Source organism: Mus caroli, unplaced genomic scaffold (assembly GCF_978045245.1).
Source record: "Mus caroli unplaced genomic scaffold, Mus_caroli_1 scaffold_1, whole genome shotgun sequence".
NCBI classification, from domain to species: domain Eukaryota; kingdom Metazoa; phylum Chordata; class Mammalia; order Rodentia; family Muridae; genus Mus; species Mus caroli.
In genome coordinates this window covers 87,894,883-87,915,187 of record NW_028227256.1, presented here as the reverse complement: position 1 = coordinate 87,915,187, position 20,305 = coordinate 87,894,883, and the positions used below count along the sequence as shown (strand labels likewise).

General features: G+C 50.9%; 1 protein-coding gene across 4 annotated transcripts in view; it reads left to right on the top strand.

Moving 5' to 3' along the window:
* The window catches only part of Per2 (period circadian regulator 2), a 44,557-nt gene extending 25,598 nt beyond the window's left edge, over positions 1-18,959 (top strand). For all 4 annotated transcript variants that reach the window (XM_085839541.1, XM_085839540.1, XM_029476463.2 and 1 more), the window contains 13 exons: positions 283-436; positions 723-831; positions 1,928-2,053; positions 2,566-2,650; positions 4,482-4,644; positions 4,746-4,852; positions 6,066-6,230; positions 7,683-7,922; positions 11,176-11,972; positions 13,360-13,546; positions 14,341-14,533; positions 15,417-15,567; positions 16,921-18,959. In XM_085839541.1, the coding sequence (XP_085695667.1) occupies positions 283-436; positions 723-831; positions 1,928-2,053; positions 2,566-2,650; positions 4,482-4,644; positions 4,746-4,852; positions 6,066-6,230; positions 7,683-7,922; positions 11,176-11,972; positions 13,360-13,546; positions 14,341-14,533; positions 15,417-15,567; positions 16,921-17,070 (2,627 nt within the window). In that variant the 3' untranslated portion in view covers positions 17,071-18,959. The remainder of the gene's footprint in view (positions 1-282; positions 437-722; positions 832-1,927; positions 2,054-2,565; positions 2,651-4,481; positions 4,645-4,745; positions 4,853-6,065; positions 6,231-7,682; positions 7,923-11,175; positions 11,973-13,359; positions 13,547-14,340; positions 14,534-15,416; positions 15,568-16,920) is intronic.
* Positions 18,960-20,305: the final 1,346 nt, after the last annotated feature.

The following is a 20,305-nucleotide window of genomic DNA, read 5'->3' as shown; positions in this document are numbered from 1 at the left end:
GGGAGAGCTGCTGAGCTGTGGTGCAGGAAGGTCCTGACCATCCTTGGGAGTAGACAACACAGGACCCCTCCAAGCTGAGCCCTTGCAGACCTGGGTAGCACTGAGAGATTTGCATCCTAATGTAGGAGATGAAACTGCCTCCCCTGGAAACCATCCCTGGTGTGATTTGAAGCAGACACAGGAGTTGAAAGCAGAGGCTTTGAGGAGGTGACCTTGGCCAGCCTGTGTGTGTCTGCTCCCTACTTCACACACCAGCCCTGAGACTCGCTTCTTACCCTCTAGTCCTACAGGCCGGTGGGCAGCCTTTCGATTATTCTCCCATTCGATTCCGCACCCGCAACGGGGAGTACATCACATTGGACACTAGCTGGTCCAGCTTCATCAACCCATGGAGCAGGAAGATATCTTTCATCATTGGGAGGCACAAAGTCAGGGTGTGAGTGCTCCCAGGGTTCCGCTCTGTGGATTTTGGGGGATTCTGGCCTATTCTTACCTCTCACAGCAGGGGGCAAAGATGGGGAGTTATCTCCCTATGGAGGAGCTGCTGGCCACGTGCATGGGCAAGGGATGATCTGCCCAGGTGGGAGGAACTCTTGTAAGCAGAGTTATATGCAGCTGGAGGTCTGTGGGATAGAGATGGAGATTCTGACCCCAGGAGGCCATGTGGGTACCACATTCAGGCCAGGCAGGCCCTTCTGAGGAAACAAATTCCAATCACACAGAGGCCCTTTGAATGAGGATGTGTTCGCAGCCTCCCCGTGCCCAGAGGAGAAGACTCCACACCCCAGCGTTCAGGAGCTCACAGAACAAATCCACCGGCTGCTGATGCAGGTGAGTGCCGAGTGAGTTTCCCTAGCCTTAGAATCATCCGTGTCGCAGCCATGATGCTGAGTAAGCCATTGAAGGGTGCTCATGCCCCACAGCCTGTCCTTCAGTCCTGATAGGATTTCCACTGGTCTAAGTCCTACTCTTTCCCAAAACACTGTCACCAACACTGGGAACTTGGTGACATTACCCTCCAGTAAAATCAGTTTATCTACAGCCAGTCCCACTACTGAGTGGATGTCCCCTCTTGGCTATAGGATTCAAAGAGTGACTATAGTTGAATTGGTTTTGTTTTTAAAACCTCAATAGACTGCAAAAGACCTCAGCTTGCAGTAATTAACTGGTTGAACATCGTCTTAGGGTTTCATTGCTGTGAAGAGAGACCATGACCAAGGCAACTCTTATAAAGGACAACATTTCATTGGGGCTGGCCTACAGGTTCAGAGGTTCAGTCTCTTGTCATCATGGTGGAAAGGATGGCAGCATCCAGACAGACATGGTGCTGGAAAAGGAGTTGAGAGTTCTACATCTTGATTGGAAGACAGCCAGGAGGAGGTTCTCTTCCATACTGGGCAGAGCTTGAGCATTTAGAGCCCTCAAAGCCTGCCTACATAGTGACACACTTCCTCCAACAGGGCCACACCCATTCCAACAAGGCCACACCTCCTAATAGTGCCATTCCCATAGGTCAAGCATATTCAGACCACCACAAAGGTTGCTTTTTGTCTTTTCACTTTTTTTTTCTTTTGGGGGCGAGGGGAGTGTTGAGACTGGGTCTCTCTGTGCACTCTTGGCTGTCCTGGAATTCACTCTGTATACCTGCCTGGCCTTGAACTCACAGAGATCCACCTGCCTCTCTGCCTCCCAAGTGCTGGGATTCAAGGCATGCGGCCCGCCTGTACCACCTAAACATGTTCGCTTTAATGGCATCTCCTTGGTGGCCGCATGCCAGGTTAGGACGCTGTGAATGAAGGCCAGACAACTCAGGGTTCAAGCTCCCCTGCAATCGTCTTCTCTGTGTAACCTTGGGCAGGCTGAGACCACTGTTTGAACTTGACGTATGGTGACCTCTTCTACACCTTTCTATGTGCTTTCCCCCCAGCCTGTCCCCCACAGCGGCTCCAGTGGCTATGGTAGCCTGGGCAGTAACGGATCCCACGAACACCTCATGAGCCAGACATCATCCAGCGACAGCAATGGCCAAGAGGAGTCTCACCGGAGGAGATCCGTACGTCCCTCTCTGTTCCTCTCCCTGAGACGTGCAAGTCCCGAGTTAGAAAGCATGATCAGAAATACCCAGGCAGTGGCTGAACCAGTGGCTCAGTTGCCTTCTCCTCTGGCTCAGTTCCCCTGGGATTTGCTTCCTATTTCCAGTTGCAGCAGCCGGCCTGTAGTTAAATATATAAAGGAAAATGGTGTAGGTGGGCAAAGCAGAAGCTTAAGGAAACAAAACCTTAGTTGGAGGGTGGTATGGACTCCTCAGCAGTTCCTTTACTGTGTCTCCCTCGGGGATCATGGGAGTTGTCGCCAGCTCCATCAGGATTTCCGAGTCTGGGTTAGAAGTAGTGAGTACGCTCTGTGGTGAGCACTCGCCCTGTGTGTGCAAGGCCCTGGACTCCGCCCCCCAGTCATTCTCTTTGTTGCTCCACCTCATGTTGGCTTCTCTGCCCTCACTGTGGGGGGCTGACAGAAGAAGGTCTCCTAGAATGAATAACGTGTTCCTTATTGTTTTTCTTCAAGGGAATTTTTAAAACCAGTGGCAAGATTCAAACCAAAAGTCACGTTTCTCATGAGTCTGGAGGACAGAAGGAAGCCTCTGTTGCAGGTAAAAAAGATGTCCTCTGCCTCTTCCTGGAGCCCTCACTCTTGGGAGCTCTCACTTTTCCTTAAGACATCTACATTTAGTCTGCTTTTTAAAAAGAAAACAAGTCGGGGCTGGAGAGATGGCTCAGTGGTTGGGAGCACTGGCTGCTCTTCCAGAGGACCCAGGTTCAATTGCCGGTTCAATACCCACATGGCAGCTCATAACTGTCTGTCATGCCAGTTTCAAGGGATCTGAAACCCTCACACAGACATACACAGAGGCAAAATACCAATGCACATAAAATGAGAGAGAGACAGAGACCAAACAAGCCTGGTGGTGGTAGCGGCTCCACCTTTGATTCCAGCACTTGGGAACCAGAAGCAGATAGATGGATCTCTGAGTTCAAAGCCAGCCTTGTCTATAGAATAAATTCCAGGACAGCCAGGGCTACACAGAGAAACCATGCTTCAAAACAGAACAACAACAAAAAGAAAACAAGACACCCCACTTTCCTCTGTTTTTGTCTCAGGACAGCAGGGGGTGGTGCTGACTTTTCTGGCTTATTGCTCTATGTAAGGACTGGGAAGGTCTCCCCCTGAGTGTGCTTAACCTCATCCTTGCTCTGCAAAGCAACAAGGGCTGCCCCTCTGTGTCCAGCCAACAAGTGCAGATCCTACTGTACAGAAGGCCCTGGTTACCTTGTGACCCACTAGAGCAAGCAATCTGTGTTTCCCTAGGACCTGCCTACTGAGTGCAGTGCGAGCTGTGGCTATGGGGATTGGGGAGTGTGTGGCTTATCTCCTCACTCCACAGAGTATACACACACACACACACACACACACACACACACACACACAGTTGCCTTGGCAGAGTGTCCAGGTACCCACAGTTCTCAAAAGCAGCCCTACCCGCAGTAGACAGTAAGGTGCTGGCTGTTGGGCATACACCAGTGAATAAAGTATCACTTGTTGCTCAAGATCCCTCAGGAGGGCGAGCATGTGGCTCTCATGGTGACCACAAGCGGCATCCACAGCCTAGTGCCTAGGCACCCATTGCTGTATGATCATTGTCACCAGAATTGTCCCTGATTGTACAGTGCTCTGAGTCTTGAGATATTTCTGCCTTAGATTCTAAGGCAGAAATTCAAGGCAAGCCCAGGTTCCACTGTTTAAAGTCAGCCTGCCTCCTGGATAACTTAGTGAGACCATATCTCAATCAGTCAATCAATCAATAAAAGAAGAAAGAAAAAGAAAAGCCAGGTATGATGGTCCCAGCACTTGAGAGGCAGAAGTCAGCAGATTTCTGTGAGTTCAAAGCCAGCCTGGTCTACATAACAAGTTCCAAGCCAGCCAGGGCTACATAGTGAGAATTTGTTTCTAAATAAACAAACATCGAATGATGCATGGGTTACAGAGGTAGTTCATGGTAGAGTACCTGAGCTGCACATGCAAGGTCCGGTATTCAGTCTAGCCTGCTCTGCCCAGGAGGATAAGACATCTGGTGTCTAACTGGCCACAAGTTCAATATTATAAGGCCCATCCTTTTCTACCCTGAGCTCTGAGTCCTGAGAATGGTCCTAACATGTGCAGTTAAGCCCAGACAGAAGCAGGCCTTGCCTTGCCTGGGTGGTAGGTTACTCTAAGCTCCCACTCCAAAGTTCCACAACTGTCCCACCAACAGGGATTCTGGATGCAGACTGTCTCTGGGGTCTCGTATCTGCACATTATGAATCCTTACTCCTGTCTTTGAGTGGAATAAAATGCTTTATAAATATATATGCAAACATTTCTTTTGACAGATAAAAGGTAGTAAATGAAAAAAATTGTGTATGTGTGTGGTTTTTTTTTTCCAGAAATGCAAAGCAGCCCCCCAGCTCAGGTGAAAGCTGTCACCACCATAGAAAGGGATAGCTCAGGGGCCAGCCTACCCAAGGCCAGCTTCCCAGAGGAGCTAGCCTGTAAGAACCAGCCTCCTTGCTCCTACCAGCAGATCAGCTGCCTGGACAGTGTCATCAGGTACACAGGACACTTCTGATCTTTCCTGCCATTGGTGACCTCGTTCCTCACACCCTCCACCCACCCACCCACCCATGTGATGCCTTCTGACCCTCGTGCAGGTACCTGGAGAGCTGCAGCGAGGCAGCCACCCTGAAAAGGAAGTGTGAGTTCCCAGCCAACATCCCATCCCGGAAGGCCACAGTCAGCCCCGGGCTGCACTCTGGAGGTATACTTTCCATTCAGAACTGTCTAACCTATGAGCCCTTCAATCTCCCAGGGTGGGGTCAGAAGCCATCTGGTAAACCCTCCGGTGTCCTTTCTTCCCCCTAAATTAATTTTTCATAGCTTTGTAGATACACCAGCAATGCTTTTAAGTGGCCAAAGTAGCTAGAAAGTTGATAAATACCCTTCTTGCCGGTCAAAGTGATATCTAGTCACCCCAGCTTTGAGAATAGGGACTTGGGAAGCCTGCCTGGTGACCAGGGGGCAGCCATGAGCTCCACTCCCTCCTGTGACTGTGCTAACCTCAGTGGTTCTGGAGCAAACACCTCATAGTCTATCTAGAGGAGCCCTTGCCTGTGAACACTAGCATGCTCTGTAGCCATTTGAAAGCTCAGCCCAGCAATCTCAGCATTTGGCTGGCAGAGGCCAGCCTGAGCTACACAATGAGACTTTCTCTCAAAAAATTACAAAAAGAAAAAGATACAAGGCTGGCAAGATGACTCAGCATGTAAGGTGGCTGCTGTGCCAGGTCGACAGCCTGAGTTTGATCCCTAGATCCGACCTGGATCCACAGAGCTGTCTTCTGGCACACAAGTCCATACACACAATAATAATGATAATAGTAAAATTTTAAAGTAGAAATAGAGTGTCTCGTTTATTAAACGAAGCACAAGATTGTGAGTGGCCGTGCAAGGAGCAGGGTGGACAGCCCAGATCACCCCCGCCAGAGGGCCCTGGTGTGACCCACAGCCATCTAGAGCAGTGGCTCTCAACCTTCCCAATGCTATGGCCTGGCCCTTAGTACAGCTCCTCAGGTTGTGCTGACCCTCAGCCATAAAGTTATTTTTGTTGCTACTTCATAACTGTAATTTTGCTACTGTTGTGGATCATAATGTAAACATCAGTGTTTTCCGATGATCTGAGGTGACGCCGAAATGTTTTTGTTCCCCCCTACACACACACACACTATACACACACACACACACACACACACACACACACACACACACACCACAAACACAGAGGTCCTGGACTCTGAGAGTGAAGTTCAAGTTGCTCCCGTCATTTCCTCTTCACCTTTTTCCTGAGGACAGAAGCATCCCTGGGGCAGGGGTGCAGCCAGCATGGCCCCATAGGTCCCTTATGTCTCTAGCTCCTTAACTGGACAGTGATATTCATCCTGCATATGTGTTTGCCTCTGTTTTTCTCTCATCAAGAGGCAGCACGGCCCTCCAAGGTGACCAGCCACACAGAGGTCAGTGCTCACCTGAGCTCCCTGACGCTGCCAGGCAAGGCCGAGAGTGTGGTGTCCCTCACCAGCCAGTGCAGCTACAGCAGCACCATCGTGCACGTGGGCGACAAAAAGCCACAGCCCGAGCTAGGTATGTACGCCACAGATCCCTGGGGAATTTCAACAGCAGCCTGAGTTTCAGGAGGCAACTTTGGAGGCTGGGGAGATGGTTTGGCGGGTAAGAGCACTTTCTACGTAAGCATGAGAACACAGGTTCACATCCCCAGCACTCACATAAAACGTGGGCCACAGTCATGAGCATGCCTGTAAGTCCAGAAATGTTGAGGGTGGAGACGAGAGGGTCTCTAGAGCTTTTTGGCCACCAGCCTAGCCCAGGTTCAGTGAGCAGCCTTGTCTCTCAAAGAAGTAAGGTGGGAAGTAACCGAACGGACACCTGGCATCCTCTTCCGGCTCACATGCACAGACAGACTCACACACACACACACACACACACACACACACAAGTGCTGTACACACAAACACACACAGACATCTGACTGAAAAGTGAGAATGCTAACTTCCACTTTGACCTTTTATGCTTATTCAAACTTATCAGAAAACTCCCAGTAAAGGTGTTTTGGGTACTGAGAACTCCGAGGTGGGATATGGCCAGTTAAGGGCCCAAGCACTACTCTCTGCTGTGCTCTGGCGCCACCTGGTGGCGGTTGTCTTCCTGAGTGTCTGTTCCATAAGGCACAGGCCCCATTTCTGCCTCGGGGAAAGAACCAGAACACATAGTAAGAAGAGTGACTGTGACTGAGTGCTCTTCGTGAGACCTTGATGCTGGGGAGATGAGTCAGTTGCTGATGTACCTGCTGAGCAAGCATGAGGACCAGTGTTCCATCCCTGGGATCTACATAAAACCCAGGAACAGTGGACTCCTATGTAATTCTAGCACTAGGGAGGCAGAGATGGGGATTTCTGGGGCTCACTGCCAGTCAACTTAACTAAGTTGGTAAGTTCTGGGTCCCATGAGAGACCATATCTCAAAAAGTAAGGTGGAGAACCAGGGAGGAGGACACTCAGTGTGGACCTACCTCTGGCCCCTACGCCGGCATGTGTACATATGCATACACATGTACTTGAGTGCATGCATGCACACATGCACGCACACACGCATGCACAGAGAATTATAAGCTTGTTTGTTAACAGAAAGAAGGAAATGATAAGAAACAATGTATCTGTAAGAGTCGATCTCCCAAGGGCTTGACCAGCTTGCCCTGACCTCTCTGCTCTGCAGACCACATATCACAGTGGCCACCATGCATGGCCCTGAGATCCGGAAGATGTACTAGTACTTTGGCCCTTTCCCTTATATATCAAAGCTGAAGGCAGCTTTGGAATGTCTTCAGGCCCAGAGTAGAAGTGGATCTTCAGGTGTCTGCCTGCTGCTTGCTGCCTGGGACTCCTTTGGGAATCAGAAGCAGGCATGGGGAATGTTGCCCCCTGTGGTGGGCATCATGAGTCAACAGGGTGTGAGTTGTCCGTACAGTAGGTTGCACTTGACAAGCACATGCTGACCAGAGCCCGCTTCTTGCTGCAGAGACGGTAGAAGATGTGGCCAGTGGGCCCGAGTCCCTTGATGGTGCGGCGGGCGGCCTCAGCCAAGAAAAGGGGCCTCTTCAGAAGCTGGGCCTCACCAAGGAAGTTCTGGCTGCACATACGCAGAGAGAGGAGCAGGGCTTCCTGCAGAGGTTCAGGGAGGTGAGCAGGCTCAGTGCTCTGCAGGCTCACTGCCAGAACTATTTCCAGGAGCGGTCCCGAGCCCAGGCGAGTGATCGAGGTGAGCGCTGACGTGAATTGAGCATGCGGGGGTTTTTTAAACACTTTGTTCTCTTTTTAAGGTGATGCTGGCCTGGCACTCACCATAATCCTCCTGCCTCAGCCTCCCTAGTGCTAGGATGGCAGGTGGGGACTGTCAGGCCTGCATCAACACTGTGCTTGGGAGACCTGTATCCGGTGCTAACGTACTGAGCTGTGCCCAAGTCAGAGGTGTTCATGTGGAGTAGCCACTGCCACATTGCTGGCCATGCAGCATGGGAACTCTTTCGAGGACACAGCCTCATGTTCCCAAGGGAACAATACCATAAATAGTCGCAGAGTGCTAGGCTAGCTTCAGCAGATCTTTGAGGCTACCCTCACCCCCAGTTAAGACCCCGGAGTAAGTTCAACCTGCAAAGAATGAGCATTGTGCCCTGAAACCTTTAGCAGGCAGCTTTGGGAATGGGGGGATGACATTCCCCTTCCTGCGGACGCACCCTCCTGGCCTGGGGCTGCCCTGTGGATCCAAACCTCAGCCAAACCCATTAGCATGAAACGTTTCTTTAGGCCCATAATCCCCAGGTGGGTTGAAGGCTTTCTGTTACAGGGGCCTCGTTCTTGAGTCTGGCCATCCATCTATCCACACACTTGCAGTGGGATCTGGCTCAGTCCACACACTCACCTGGCTCCTAAGACAAACCTCCTTTTGTATCCCAGAGGCAAGGGGCTGCACTGGCCAGAGATAGCAGTTTTTCTCCTGGCTCTGGGGCTCTGGTCCAGGGTCACAGCTAGTAGGCCCAGGAGAAACCACCAGGAGCAGCCCCACAAACACCGGAAGGAACCGAGGAAGCTGTGACCTCTTTTAGAGATCATATCTTTTCTTCTGTCTTTCTTACTTTTGAAGGCAGGGGTTGAACCATCTTCAGGGAGCATGCTGTTCTGTCTGTCTGTCTGTCTGTCTGTCTGTCTTCAGCGAGCATGCTGTTCTGCTTCTGAGCAACGTCCCCAGCCAGGGCTGCTTTTCCCAGGCTCCTTCCCAGTGTCTTCCCAACCCCCTCCCCACAAAGTCTTGCCACACGCAGGAACCTCAGTGGAAATGAAAGGACGCCCATCCATCCCGAGCAGACCCAAGTGTACATAGTTCCATTTCCCACACACCCCAGACCCAGCCGTGTGTACATTCCATGGATCACACAACCTCCCAGGAAGTCCTGACAACAGTCTATACTTAGCACTTCAACCGCTGCTCTTCCTTCTGAGGGGAAACATTTCCAGGAGGAAATGAGACAGAATGAAGAACAGGGCAGTGTGCCTGGACTGGGCTGTTTGTCTCAACCTGTAAGAAAGGTGCGAGGCCTTGACACAAGCTCACAGATGCCTCCTGCATACCTCTTGCTGAAATGGAGAGAAGAGAGGCTCCTGGGCTGCTCCACAGGAAGGCAGTGGGAATACACAAGGGAGTGTCTTCCTGGGCTATCGGGACTGTTGGTCAGCTTCCCAGCACTGTGACAAATACCTAAGAGGACCAAATTATAGGGAGAACACGTTTATTTGGACTCACAACACCGGGGGCTTCTAGGCCACAGTTGCTCAGCTCTGTCGGGGTAGAGCAGCACACCATGGCAAGAGATGGTGACTGAAGAGCTGTTCACCTCAGAGGCCAAGAAGTGAGTCCAGTATCTCAGGGCATGTCCTCAGCAGCCTGGCTTCCTCACAGCTGGGCCCCACCTTCTAAAGGTTCCACCTCCGTCCCCCAGGGGCAGCAACTGAGTCCTCAACATGGACTTTCAGGAGTGCTCTAGGTCCTAGCGGCCACCCTCGGCTCTCTTGTGGCAGGTGGAACATGTAGCCTCCCTTTAGGAAACAGTAGTAGTAGGTTAAGTGAAGCCAGCCATTCTGCCATTTGGGGTCTGCACACTAATATGTATTTTTTTCTAAATATCAGGTAATAGCAGAAAAGGGCAGGGTTTTGTGTTTTCTGTTTTATTTTGGATAAAGAATATTTTTAATTACTAGTTTCTGAGAATTCCATAAAACATATGTTTATATTCACACACACACACACACACACACACACACGCACACACACACTGCTCCCAGATCCACAACTCGCCCCTCCCCCAATCCTCTCACTGAGTCTAATTTGTGTTGCTCATGGACTTCCAGGTTTGGGACCATCTATGTGAGAGTAGTTGGCCTACTGTGGGCAGTGCCTTTATTAAAGAAAACATGCTCTGCCTCAATCCAAAACAATCAACTCTCCGTAGCTCCTCAGTTAGGGGTAGGGTCCCATGAGCCCCTTCTGCCTCCATGATAAAACGTTAGCTGGCTTGATCTTGTACAGGCAACCACAGCTGCTGTAAGTTCACGAGCAGAGTGGTCCTGGCAGACCCAGAAGATTTATTTGAGTCCAGTCCTGCCCAACCTCTGGCTCTTTAAGTCTGCCTAACCCCTCTTTGATGTTGTACCCTGAGCCTTGGGGTGAGGCTTGATGTAGATGCCCCATTTGTGGCTGAGTATTCCACTGACACTTGGCTATGAGTCTCTGTGTTAGCGGCCATGTACCGGACAACTTGTGACGAGCTGCACTAATCTGTGGGTGCAGAGATATGAATTTAGAGGGCGGCTTGCTACTGTATGTAGTTAGCAAAATAATGGTGGTAGATTTACTTCTGGGACCTGTCACCTCCCCGTCATGGATTCTTGGTCAGATCTGCAGGATCAGGCCTGCCTTTCCTCCTGTGGAAGGGGCCTTAGAGCTCATCAGAAAGTGCTGTGGTGTTCTCCCTCCTCCCCCCGCCCCATAACATTGATGCCACTCTTACACTGGGCTGTCTTGTCACAATGCTCGTTATTGGAGTTCACAGAGTTCACAGCTAGATTAGACGGTTGGTGACTTTCCCCCTCAACAGCCCTCAAAGCACCGTTTAGCATTTCAAGAGCTAGGCAGTGGGGAGAAAGTTCCCTGGTCCATGTCAACTTGATCTCTCCATGGACATAGAACTTACAGGAGAGAGGACATGGAACTTCCAGAAGAAATGTAGGACTCTGGCCTTGTAATTAAAGATGATAAAATTTGGTTTTCTAAAAAACCTCCCCCTTTCCTTCAGTTCCTCTTACTGGCCGTGGGTTGAGGAAAACTGAACCTTGTATCTAGGGCTGTGGAACTGAACCACCAGGTGCCTGGCATTCCACATCCCCTGGGAGCTGACACAGTAGGGCTCGTAGCCACTTTGCAATTTTAAATGTGTTTCTCCACATTTCGGCTGCCCCAGGACTAAGAAATACTTCTGGACTAGAGTCATCTTGGAAAAAAACTGGAAAGAACAGGAAACTGAAGTCCAAGCGCGTCAAGACTCGGGACTCTTCTGAGAGCACAGGGTCTGGAGGACCAGTGTCCCACCGGCCTCCCCTCATGGGCCTGAATGCCACAGCCTGGTCACCCTCCGACACATCCCAGTCCAGCTGCCCCTCCGCACCCTTCCCCACCGCAGTGCCAGCTTACCCCCTACCTGTGTTCCAGGCACCCGGAATAGTATCCACACCAGGGACGGTGGTGGCGCCACCTGCAGCCACCCACACCGGCTTCACCGTGCCTGTTGTGCCTATGGGCACCCAGCCTGAATTCGCAGTGCAGCCCCTGCCGTTCGCTGCCCCCTTGGCTCCTGTCATGGCCTTCATGCTGCCCAGCTACCCGTTCCCACCAGCAACCCCAAACCTGCCTCAGGCCTTTCTCCCCAGCCAGCCTCACTTTCCAGCCCACCCCACACTTGCCTCCGAAATAACTCCTGCCTCCCAGGCTGAGTTCCCTAGTCGGACCTCGACGCTCAGACAGCCGTGCGCTTGCCCAGTCACCCCTCCAGTCGGCACAGTGGCCCTGGGCAGAGCCTCCCCACCGCTCTTCCAGTCCCGAGGCAGTAGTCCCTTACAGCTTAACCTGCTTCAGCTAGAGGAGGCGCCTGAAGGCAGCACTGGAGCCGCAGGGACCCTGGGGACCACAGGGACAGCAGCTTCTGGTGTGGACTGCACATCTGGCACGTCTCGGGATCGGCAGCCAAAGGCACCTCCAACAGTAAGGCTTCTCTGCTGTGTCTCTTTCTCAGGCAGTACACATGGTAGTCAGCACACACCCACATGTCAGAGGGGCTGCTGGATCAAAGGCTTCCTGCCAGCCTCCAGGCCTGAGTTCAGCCCGCAGTGCCTTTTCTGGCATGTGCACTTCATGGTTATGAGGTCCTACCATGGGACATTATTTGGAGCTCTATGAGGAGCAAAGGAGGGTGACAAATCATGCAAATGGCAGGACCAAGAATAATGTGTGCCTTTGGGAGCATTTAGGGGCCTCACATTTCTCTTCTTTTTTTTTTTCCTGGTTTTTTTCTTTTAGTTTTTCAAGACAGGGTTTCTCTGTGGAACCTTGGCTATCTTGGAACTCACAGAGATCTGCCTGTGTCTGCCTCTCAAATGCTGGTATTAAAGGCATGCACCACCACTGCCCAGATGGGCCTCACATTTCTAATGAGTCTTAAAATTGTTTTTCCTTTTTCGTTTCTCTTTTTTCTTCTCTTCTCTTCTCTCTTCTTTTCTTTTTTAAATTTGAGACAGAGTCTTACTCTATCCCTGATTGTCCTGGAATTTGCTCTGTAGACCAGGATGTCCTTAAAATGCACGGGGACCTGTCTGCCTCAGCTCTAAGTGCAGGGATTAAAAGCATGCCCTTGTGCGGCTAGTCTACAAAGATGAATGGAACCCAGCACAGGGAAAAGGGCCAGGTTCCAGCCTGCAGTGCAGGATCCTGCCCATTGAAGTCCAGGCTCCCGGAGCTCACAAGGATGAGAGGGGACCTCCGCTTTTGGCTCAGGAGCCAGTGTGCCTGAGAGCCTTAAGGATGGTGCCAAGGGCTTTTCTCTAGTAATGGTTTCCAGAAGAACTACCTATATAGTAGCAGCAGCCCAAGTCAGCCCCATGCACTGTGTGTGTCAGTGTCCAGGGCTGAGTGCTGCCTTCACAAGGGGTCGGTGTTCCTGTTCAGAACATGGGGACATGTAAGTGGGCAGTGCTTCTCCTGGAGCCTCTCTGGCCTCTAAGACACTAGGACCCCGAGTGCTTCTTAAGCCAAGCATCCCCACTGGGGCTCAGAGTCTCAGTCATGGGTGGCTTACTGCCCTGGAGGCAGAGGAGCATCATGGCTCTTTATCCACTGGAGTCCAAGCTATCTGCTGTGACCGTCCCAAAGTCACATTTTATTGAGTGGTATTCATAGGGTACCAGCTACTCTCTCCCCATAACCACAAAATCTGCTCGCCTGACAGGTAAAGGAAAGGCATGTGCTCTGTAACTGATCTTTGCACAAAAGCCACCCTCGGCGCGCCCTTTGTTCCACCTCCCCTTACTGTATTTTGTGTGCTGGACTATCACTGTAAGCCCTATGGTCAGTGGTGTCTTTCCTGTCCCTAAAGTGCAACGAGCCCTCAGACACCCAGAACAGTGATGCCATCTCCACATCAAGTGACCTGCTCAACCTCCTTCTGGGCGAGGACCTCTGCTCAGCCACCGGCTCAGCCCTGTCTAGAAGCGGGGCGTCCGCCACCTCAGACTCTCTGGGCTCCAGCTCGCTGGGCTGCGACACATCCCAAAGTGGGGCAGGTATGTTTGTGCTGAGGACACAGCTGTATGGTAGCCAGTGTAGAAGATGCTCATGGAACATTCTATCCCTGGCCGCTCTGCCTGGATGCAGCTCCTTCTGCCCGAATCAGCAGCACAGCAGGCTCCAGTCATCAGAATCGGGGGTCCTAGCTGGTAGCTTCCAATTTCTGTGTCACTGAAGAGGTTACATTCATGCCAGCCCTTGCAGGGTTAGTCTGTGGGTTCACAGGGCATTGGGCACACATGTGCAGACACAACTAACCCCTACTGGAAGGAATCACCCACATGTGTCCTGGAGCCTCCAGGGGCAAGGCCACCCTCAAAATCCTGATGCCTTTTCTGCCCTAAAGTGAGCTTTCCTTAACCTGCTCCCAGGCCTCTCTGCCCAGGGGCAGCTGCTGGGCACAAGTCAGGCCAACAAGGCCCTCTTAGGATGACTCCTCTCTGGGTTTCTAAAGGACTTGGATTTGTTTCCAGAGTCAACAGACAGTGAAAACCTGGGACAAGGGTCAGGGCTCCAAGAAAGGCACTGCCTGAGTTCAGGTTCACCCCAGGCGAGAGTCACCTTCTCTGTGCTAGCAGGTATCCTGCATTCGAATCATTGAGATCATTAAGATTGAAGAGCAAAGGGGAAGGGGGGCCAGCACAGGCTGTTTCTACCCAAGGAACCCCACTCTCCGGAGCTGCCGTGGCTACACATTAGCACATTGTTCACTCTCTAATGTCACTCTCTAATGACAAGAGTCACTCTCTAATGTCAAGGTTATAACGATCGGCATTTCGTGTATTTGAAGGCAGTAGTGACACAAGTCACACCAGCAAATACTTTGGAAGCATTGACTCCTCAGAGAATAATCACAAAGCAAAAATGATCCCAGACGCGGAGGAAAGCGAGCAGTTCATTAAGTACGTCTTGCAGGACCCCATCTGGCTGCTGATGGCCAACACGGACGACAGCATCATGATGACATACCAGCTGCCCTCCCGGTAACTGTTACACTTCCTGGGAAGCCTGGAGGGCTGGGTAGGCGTGTCCAACACCAAGGTCATCCATGCAGGCAGGATCCCATGGAACACTGGCTAGACTTGGCAGAGGCAATGGAGAGGGGCGAGGCTTCTCCTTCATAACCCCACTGGGCCTGCAGCAGCCTGCCTACTGCCCTGAGGCAGTTAGAACCCAGGAGATCAACCTCTTGCCAGTAGCACACTCTTCTTTTGCCATACATTGGTGCAGTGTTGCCCCTTGAGCTGTGTTATATCACCCACCTTAGGGGTAAATGGGATGTGTGTCTGTCTGAGTCAAAAAAAAAAAAATCAAGGGTCAAAGTGGGTGATCAGCCCATGTCTGTGGTAACCCTGGGCCTGCCAGAGTTACTCAGAGCCCGTCAGAGTGTAGGTCAGGCGTCCCTGTGAAGCCAGTGAGGTCACTGTCTTTGCTGAACAGCCCCAGACAGGGGCTAAGAGAAAGGAAGAGCACCCTGAGGTTCCTGAAGGCAGCAGACCTCTGGTCAGTGACACGGGAGGAAAGGCTGGGGAGTCTCAGACCTCTGGTGGGAGACAGCTGTGCTCCAAGCTGGTGTTGACCCAGGAAGGAGACAGCATGGTCCCAGAGTCTAGATGGTTAAGTCTCCTAGGCTGACCACACAGTGAGAGCCAGCCCAGGGCTTCAGATAGCACCTGAAGATGCCCGGCTCCCCTAGCTAGTTTCATGAAAAACTGAAATTGTGACCTAAAGAATATTCACTAGAGAGATGCAGTTACTTTATCTCAAGGATAATCTACTACTACATTGTTGATATTGAAAAAAAAATTGATGAGTGTATTATCCCTTCGGCCTGTGACACTCACCTATACCTAACTCTTCGTGAAGGGATCTCCAGTCGGTGTTGAAGGAGGACCAGGAAAAGCTGAAGCTGCTGCAGAGGTCCCAGCCCCGGTTCACAGAGGGCCAGAGGCGAGAGCTCCGAGAGGTTCATCCATGGGTCCACACTGGGGGCCTGCCTACGGCCATTGATGTGACGGTAAGTTTGCAGGACCTTCCTTCTCACATAGAACTCCGAGATTATACCTGGGGCTAAGCATGGTAGCACACACCTGCCACCCCAACACTTGGGAGACTGAGGCAGGAGGACTGCAGGTCTGTGTCTAATCTGGCTACATAGAAGATTCTGCCACAAAACAAGAAAAGGTTCTAGGGACCTGTCTTAGTCAGGGTTTCTGTTCCTGCACAAACATCATGACCAAGAAGCAAGTTGGGGAGGAAAGGGTTTATTCGGCTTACACTTCCATACTGCTGTTCACCAAGGAAGTCAGAACTGGAACTCAAGCAGGTCAGGAAGCAGGAGCTGATGCAGAGGCCTTGGAGGGATGTTCTTTACTGGCTTGCTTCCCCTGGCTTGCTCAGCCTGCTCTCTTATAGAACCAAGACTACCAGCCCAGAGATGGTCCCACCCACAAGGGGCCTTTCCCCCTTGATCACTAATTGAGAAAATGCCTTACAGTTGGACCTCATGGAGGCCTTTCCTCAACTGAAGCTCCTTTCTCTGTGATAACTCCAGCTCTGTCAAGTTGACACAAAACTAGCCAGTACAGGACCCTTAGGGGTAATCCCTTCCAGAGGTTTAAGTGGTCGGCTTGAACAGCTTGCTGGCGTCCATGGCTTCCCTTTCCACCCTTCTGGTTTCTGTTGAGCAACGCAAACATTTCTCTGTCCACCTTGTTCTTCCTGCCATGGCTCCTGGGCCTTAAAATCCCAGAGCCATGTGTGCTCCCCAGGCCTCTGCGCCCATCTGCTGGCTCATAGGCAGCGGGGGCCCACTGCTGCAGTCCAATGGCAACACTAGCCGTATCCATGCTCTTCCCAGCTCGCAGGATGGAGGCCCACCTTTCCAAGCTGCTAACCTTAGGGTCATCCAGCATGCCTCTCCTACTCCATCTGTTCACAGATTACAGCACTCAACTTTAACAGGTAGACAGAAGCCAGTTCCCACCACCTCCAACACGGCCCCCTGAATTCCCAGTCTTAGAAGTCATACACTTCTCAAGTCTAAGCACTCTTTATGCGGAGAGAAGTGAGACTCTACCTTTTGCAGGAGGAGTGGCCTTTGCAAAGACTTTGTGGTCATCTGGCCACCCACCCTTGTCCCTCACACTCACATACCCTCTTCACCTGAGCGTGTGCCATGGAACACTTCTGATGGACGTCCCTGGAAAGGGACTCATGACCAGGAGCCAGCTTCGTGAGGCAGGGAGTGCCTCTTTGGTTAGCAACCTCCAGGTGCATGGCTAACATTCCTCCCTATCCTGCTGAGTGGGGATGACAGAGAAGAGTCCAGCTGCTTGCCTCTGACTGATGTCACCTGTTCTCTCTGAAGGGCTGTGTTTACTGCGAGAGTGAGGAGAAAGGCAACATTTGCCTGCCATATGAGGAAGACAGTCCTTCCCCGGGACTCTGTGATACCTCAGAAGCCAAAGAGGAGGAAGGTGAACAGCTGACAGGCCCCAGGGAAGAGGCCCAGACGTAACCCTGTCCCCCAGCCAGAGGTCGGCATTAGACGGTGCTCGGAAGAGGCGGAAGACCTTGTGGTTTCTAATCACATGAACCCATACCTACACTGCTCTTTTTGTTTTAGGGAAAACAAAAAACAAAAACACCATAGTTTTCTGACGGTGGAGCAAAACTGAGGGGGGGGGGTTAGGAGGAAATCTGATTTTGTATTAAAATAGAAATACGGCATTTGAGGGATGGGGTGAGATTCGTCATCGAACTTGAGGAGACTGAGGTGGTCTGTGTTGTCATGGAGGCTGACTCATGGCCCTCAGGAGTGTCTTGACCTCCATGAGACCTCTTTCCAGTGTGCCAATGTCCTCTGGCCCCTATGGATTGTTCTGAAACATAATACCAGGATGTGGCACGTAACAGGGAAGCCACATGAGGCTATCCGCCAAGGGCCCAGCTTCCTGGAACTTTCTCACAGTGTGATTGTATCTCCCAAGCAGAGAGACCATCTCTCCTGACATCCTCTCAGTGTATTCCCTTACGTGGTTTGGAGCATGGTGTAGCAGCTTTGGCTTCAGGTCCTGCCTGTGGTGGTCAACATTCCAGTCTGACATGGCTTCTGTTCATGAACAAAGTTGAAATGCCTGCTCTGGACTAGTGGAGCTCAGTGGCTTCTGCAAGCGACGCCATCAGACTAGCACCCCCACACTGTACATTTCTCTGCTGTTCTTGTATCCTTTTTAGACCATCGTGGCCAGTGTGCAGAGAGAGCTGTGGCATCATCAGCCATGTTGCGTGTCTGCATGGTGGCCTCTGCAAGCCAGGCTTTGTTGCTGTAGAGGACACCGTCATATGTTTGTTCTTTGGTTGGACTCTCTCAGACATCAGCTCCCAGCCGAAAGCAGCCACTGAGCACGGCGGGGAGAGGGCACCCACACTGCTGCCCTGAGTTCTCCAGTTTGCAGGGAGCTCAGCCTCCCACTCTATATGTATATATTCCTAGCTACTGTGGCTTCAGGTCTCTGTCACATCTGTCTGTGCTGCTGGTCCTCAGATCACTGGAACCTGTGGAGAGAAGGGGACCTCTCTGCCTAGCTCTACAAAACTTTATGCTGCATCAGACATCCAAAGATTGTTCCGACATGCTTGCTGGTGACCCCTGGTGGAAAGAGACATCAGCAGTGAGGAATCATTGGACTGAAAAATAGACAAAGTCTGGAGCAGAGGAAGCAGTTTCCTGAGTCTGAAGTGGCTACGAGGAACATGCCCTGCTGTAGTTGGTTTTCATGGGAAAGCCATCTGATGCCTGAATATTACCCCTATTTTTCATAAACACAAGAACTCTATTTTTTTTTATTAAAGCAACACCACCTTTCACAATGATCAGGTAGTAGCCATGTTTTAAAGGAAATTCAATGTTACAGACAGCTGCCTCTCTGACCAGTCTGATCCTAAGTAGATAGATGATGGTCTAAGCCTACGCTTGTTACTTAAACACAAAACTGCCAAAACCTTCTCTCTTCTCTCTTGAATGTTTACCATCAGCGTTATTTTATGATTATTTAATATATAGTCCTTGATTGTTAACTGCTAAGAAGTTGACTTCCTAGGATAATTTTGTGAATCTGTTTACAAGATGCCAAGCATCCAGCCCTGTTTTCTTTAGAATGTGTGCTTACACGGGTGTCCTGAGACGTTCTCTATTTTAAACTGAGCCTTCTTTTTAATGTAAATAAGCTCTCAGAGTTTGTGCGATGATGATTCGTGAGCCTTGCCGGACAAGAGGTTTGTTCATGCGCAAACCAAACGTACCTTCACCCAGTGCAATATATTTGTGTGACTGCTTGTGTCTTTTTATGACTTTTTTGCCTTTTAGAAAATTGTTAAATAAAGCAAGTATATTTTTATTTTCAACTGTATGCTTTGTTTGATGTGATGGTGGGGATTTAACCCAGGACCTCATGCAAATTAAGCGTGTGTTCTACCATTGACCTATACCCTAGTGCTGTATATATTTTTAACATAACATAGGCCAATAAGCCAAAAAGAATGACATTGTCAAAAATAATAAAAAAAAACCACACAAACAACAACAACAACGAAAAACCTTTTTAAGAACTTCAAAATGGTACATTAGGAAATCTCCAGTCCCAGAGGCCCGCAGCTCATTACTTCCCTTGCACTGTGGTCCTTGCTGGCCGATCTCCTGTCTGTGTATCTCTCACATGCTCAGTCTCTGGTCCATGCAAACCCTGTAGGAATTTCCCATGAAGCAGGTCTAGCCAGGCATCCCCAGATCCCTTTCTCTTGGTGTCTTTTTACATGCACACAGTTGTTTAGCAGATTCACTAGGCTGACCCTCAGCTTAGCATGACCCCCCGGCATGCACTCTCCCATTAATCCTGCCTTTGGCTGTTTGCCTGTGTGTTGGTCTCAGGCCTGATTGCAGAGAAATCAGACAAGTATCAGACAAGTACCATGCTAGAAAGGACCTATATACCATTAGGATCAGTATATAGGCATCACTGGGGACACAGGCCTCCTACCTGACCCTTCCTGATTGACAGCCTTGTGAGAGCTACTCTGAGGAGGCCTGCTTCCCCTTCCTCTCTCCAAACCAGGGTCCCAGGGAGAGCAGAGGGGCAACATGACACTGGACCTCACAGTCTGCTTCTGGGTGCTCTGACCCTGTCTTCTGACTGCAAGTACTGGTGCAGTCTGACACAAAGTTCTCCTGGCAGGTAGGACTGCTTCACCCGAGTTCCTTTGGAGGACTCTTAATTGAGCTTTACGGCCAGAAGGACTGCCCCCCTCCTTTCTCTTCAAACCAAAAGGAAATTCTTGGGGTCTCCTGGGCAGATTGCCCACAAAGCCCTTGGAAGTCTGCAGGCCTGCAGCTGCCTTTGTCCCTCTGGGGATTTACAGCCTGTTAATTTCTGCTGCTAACTAGTCACCCTGTGGCCATCATGGCCTTGCCTAGCCTCTGGGGTTCTCTGTTCCTGCCTGGGGGGGTGAGGGGTGGGGATCAAAAGGCCCTACTACTAAGGAAATCTGCATGCAGGCAAACTTTGAAGGTAGGGTATGGTTCAGGGCACAAATGGCAGGAACTAGTAGTTTAACTGAAGGAGGTGAACAGAAGGGTTTCCTGAGCTTGAGATGGGGTGGGTAGTCACAGCTGCTGGGACCAATGGAGTCTAAGCCACCTGGCTAATGGAGTCACTAAAATAAATTGAAGATGGGACCTCAAGTAACAACCCTGC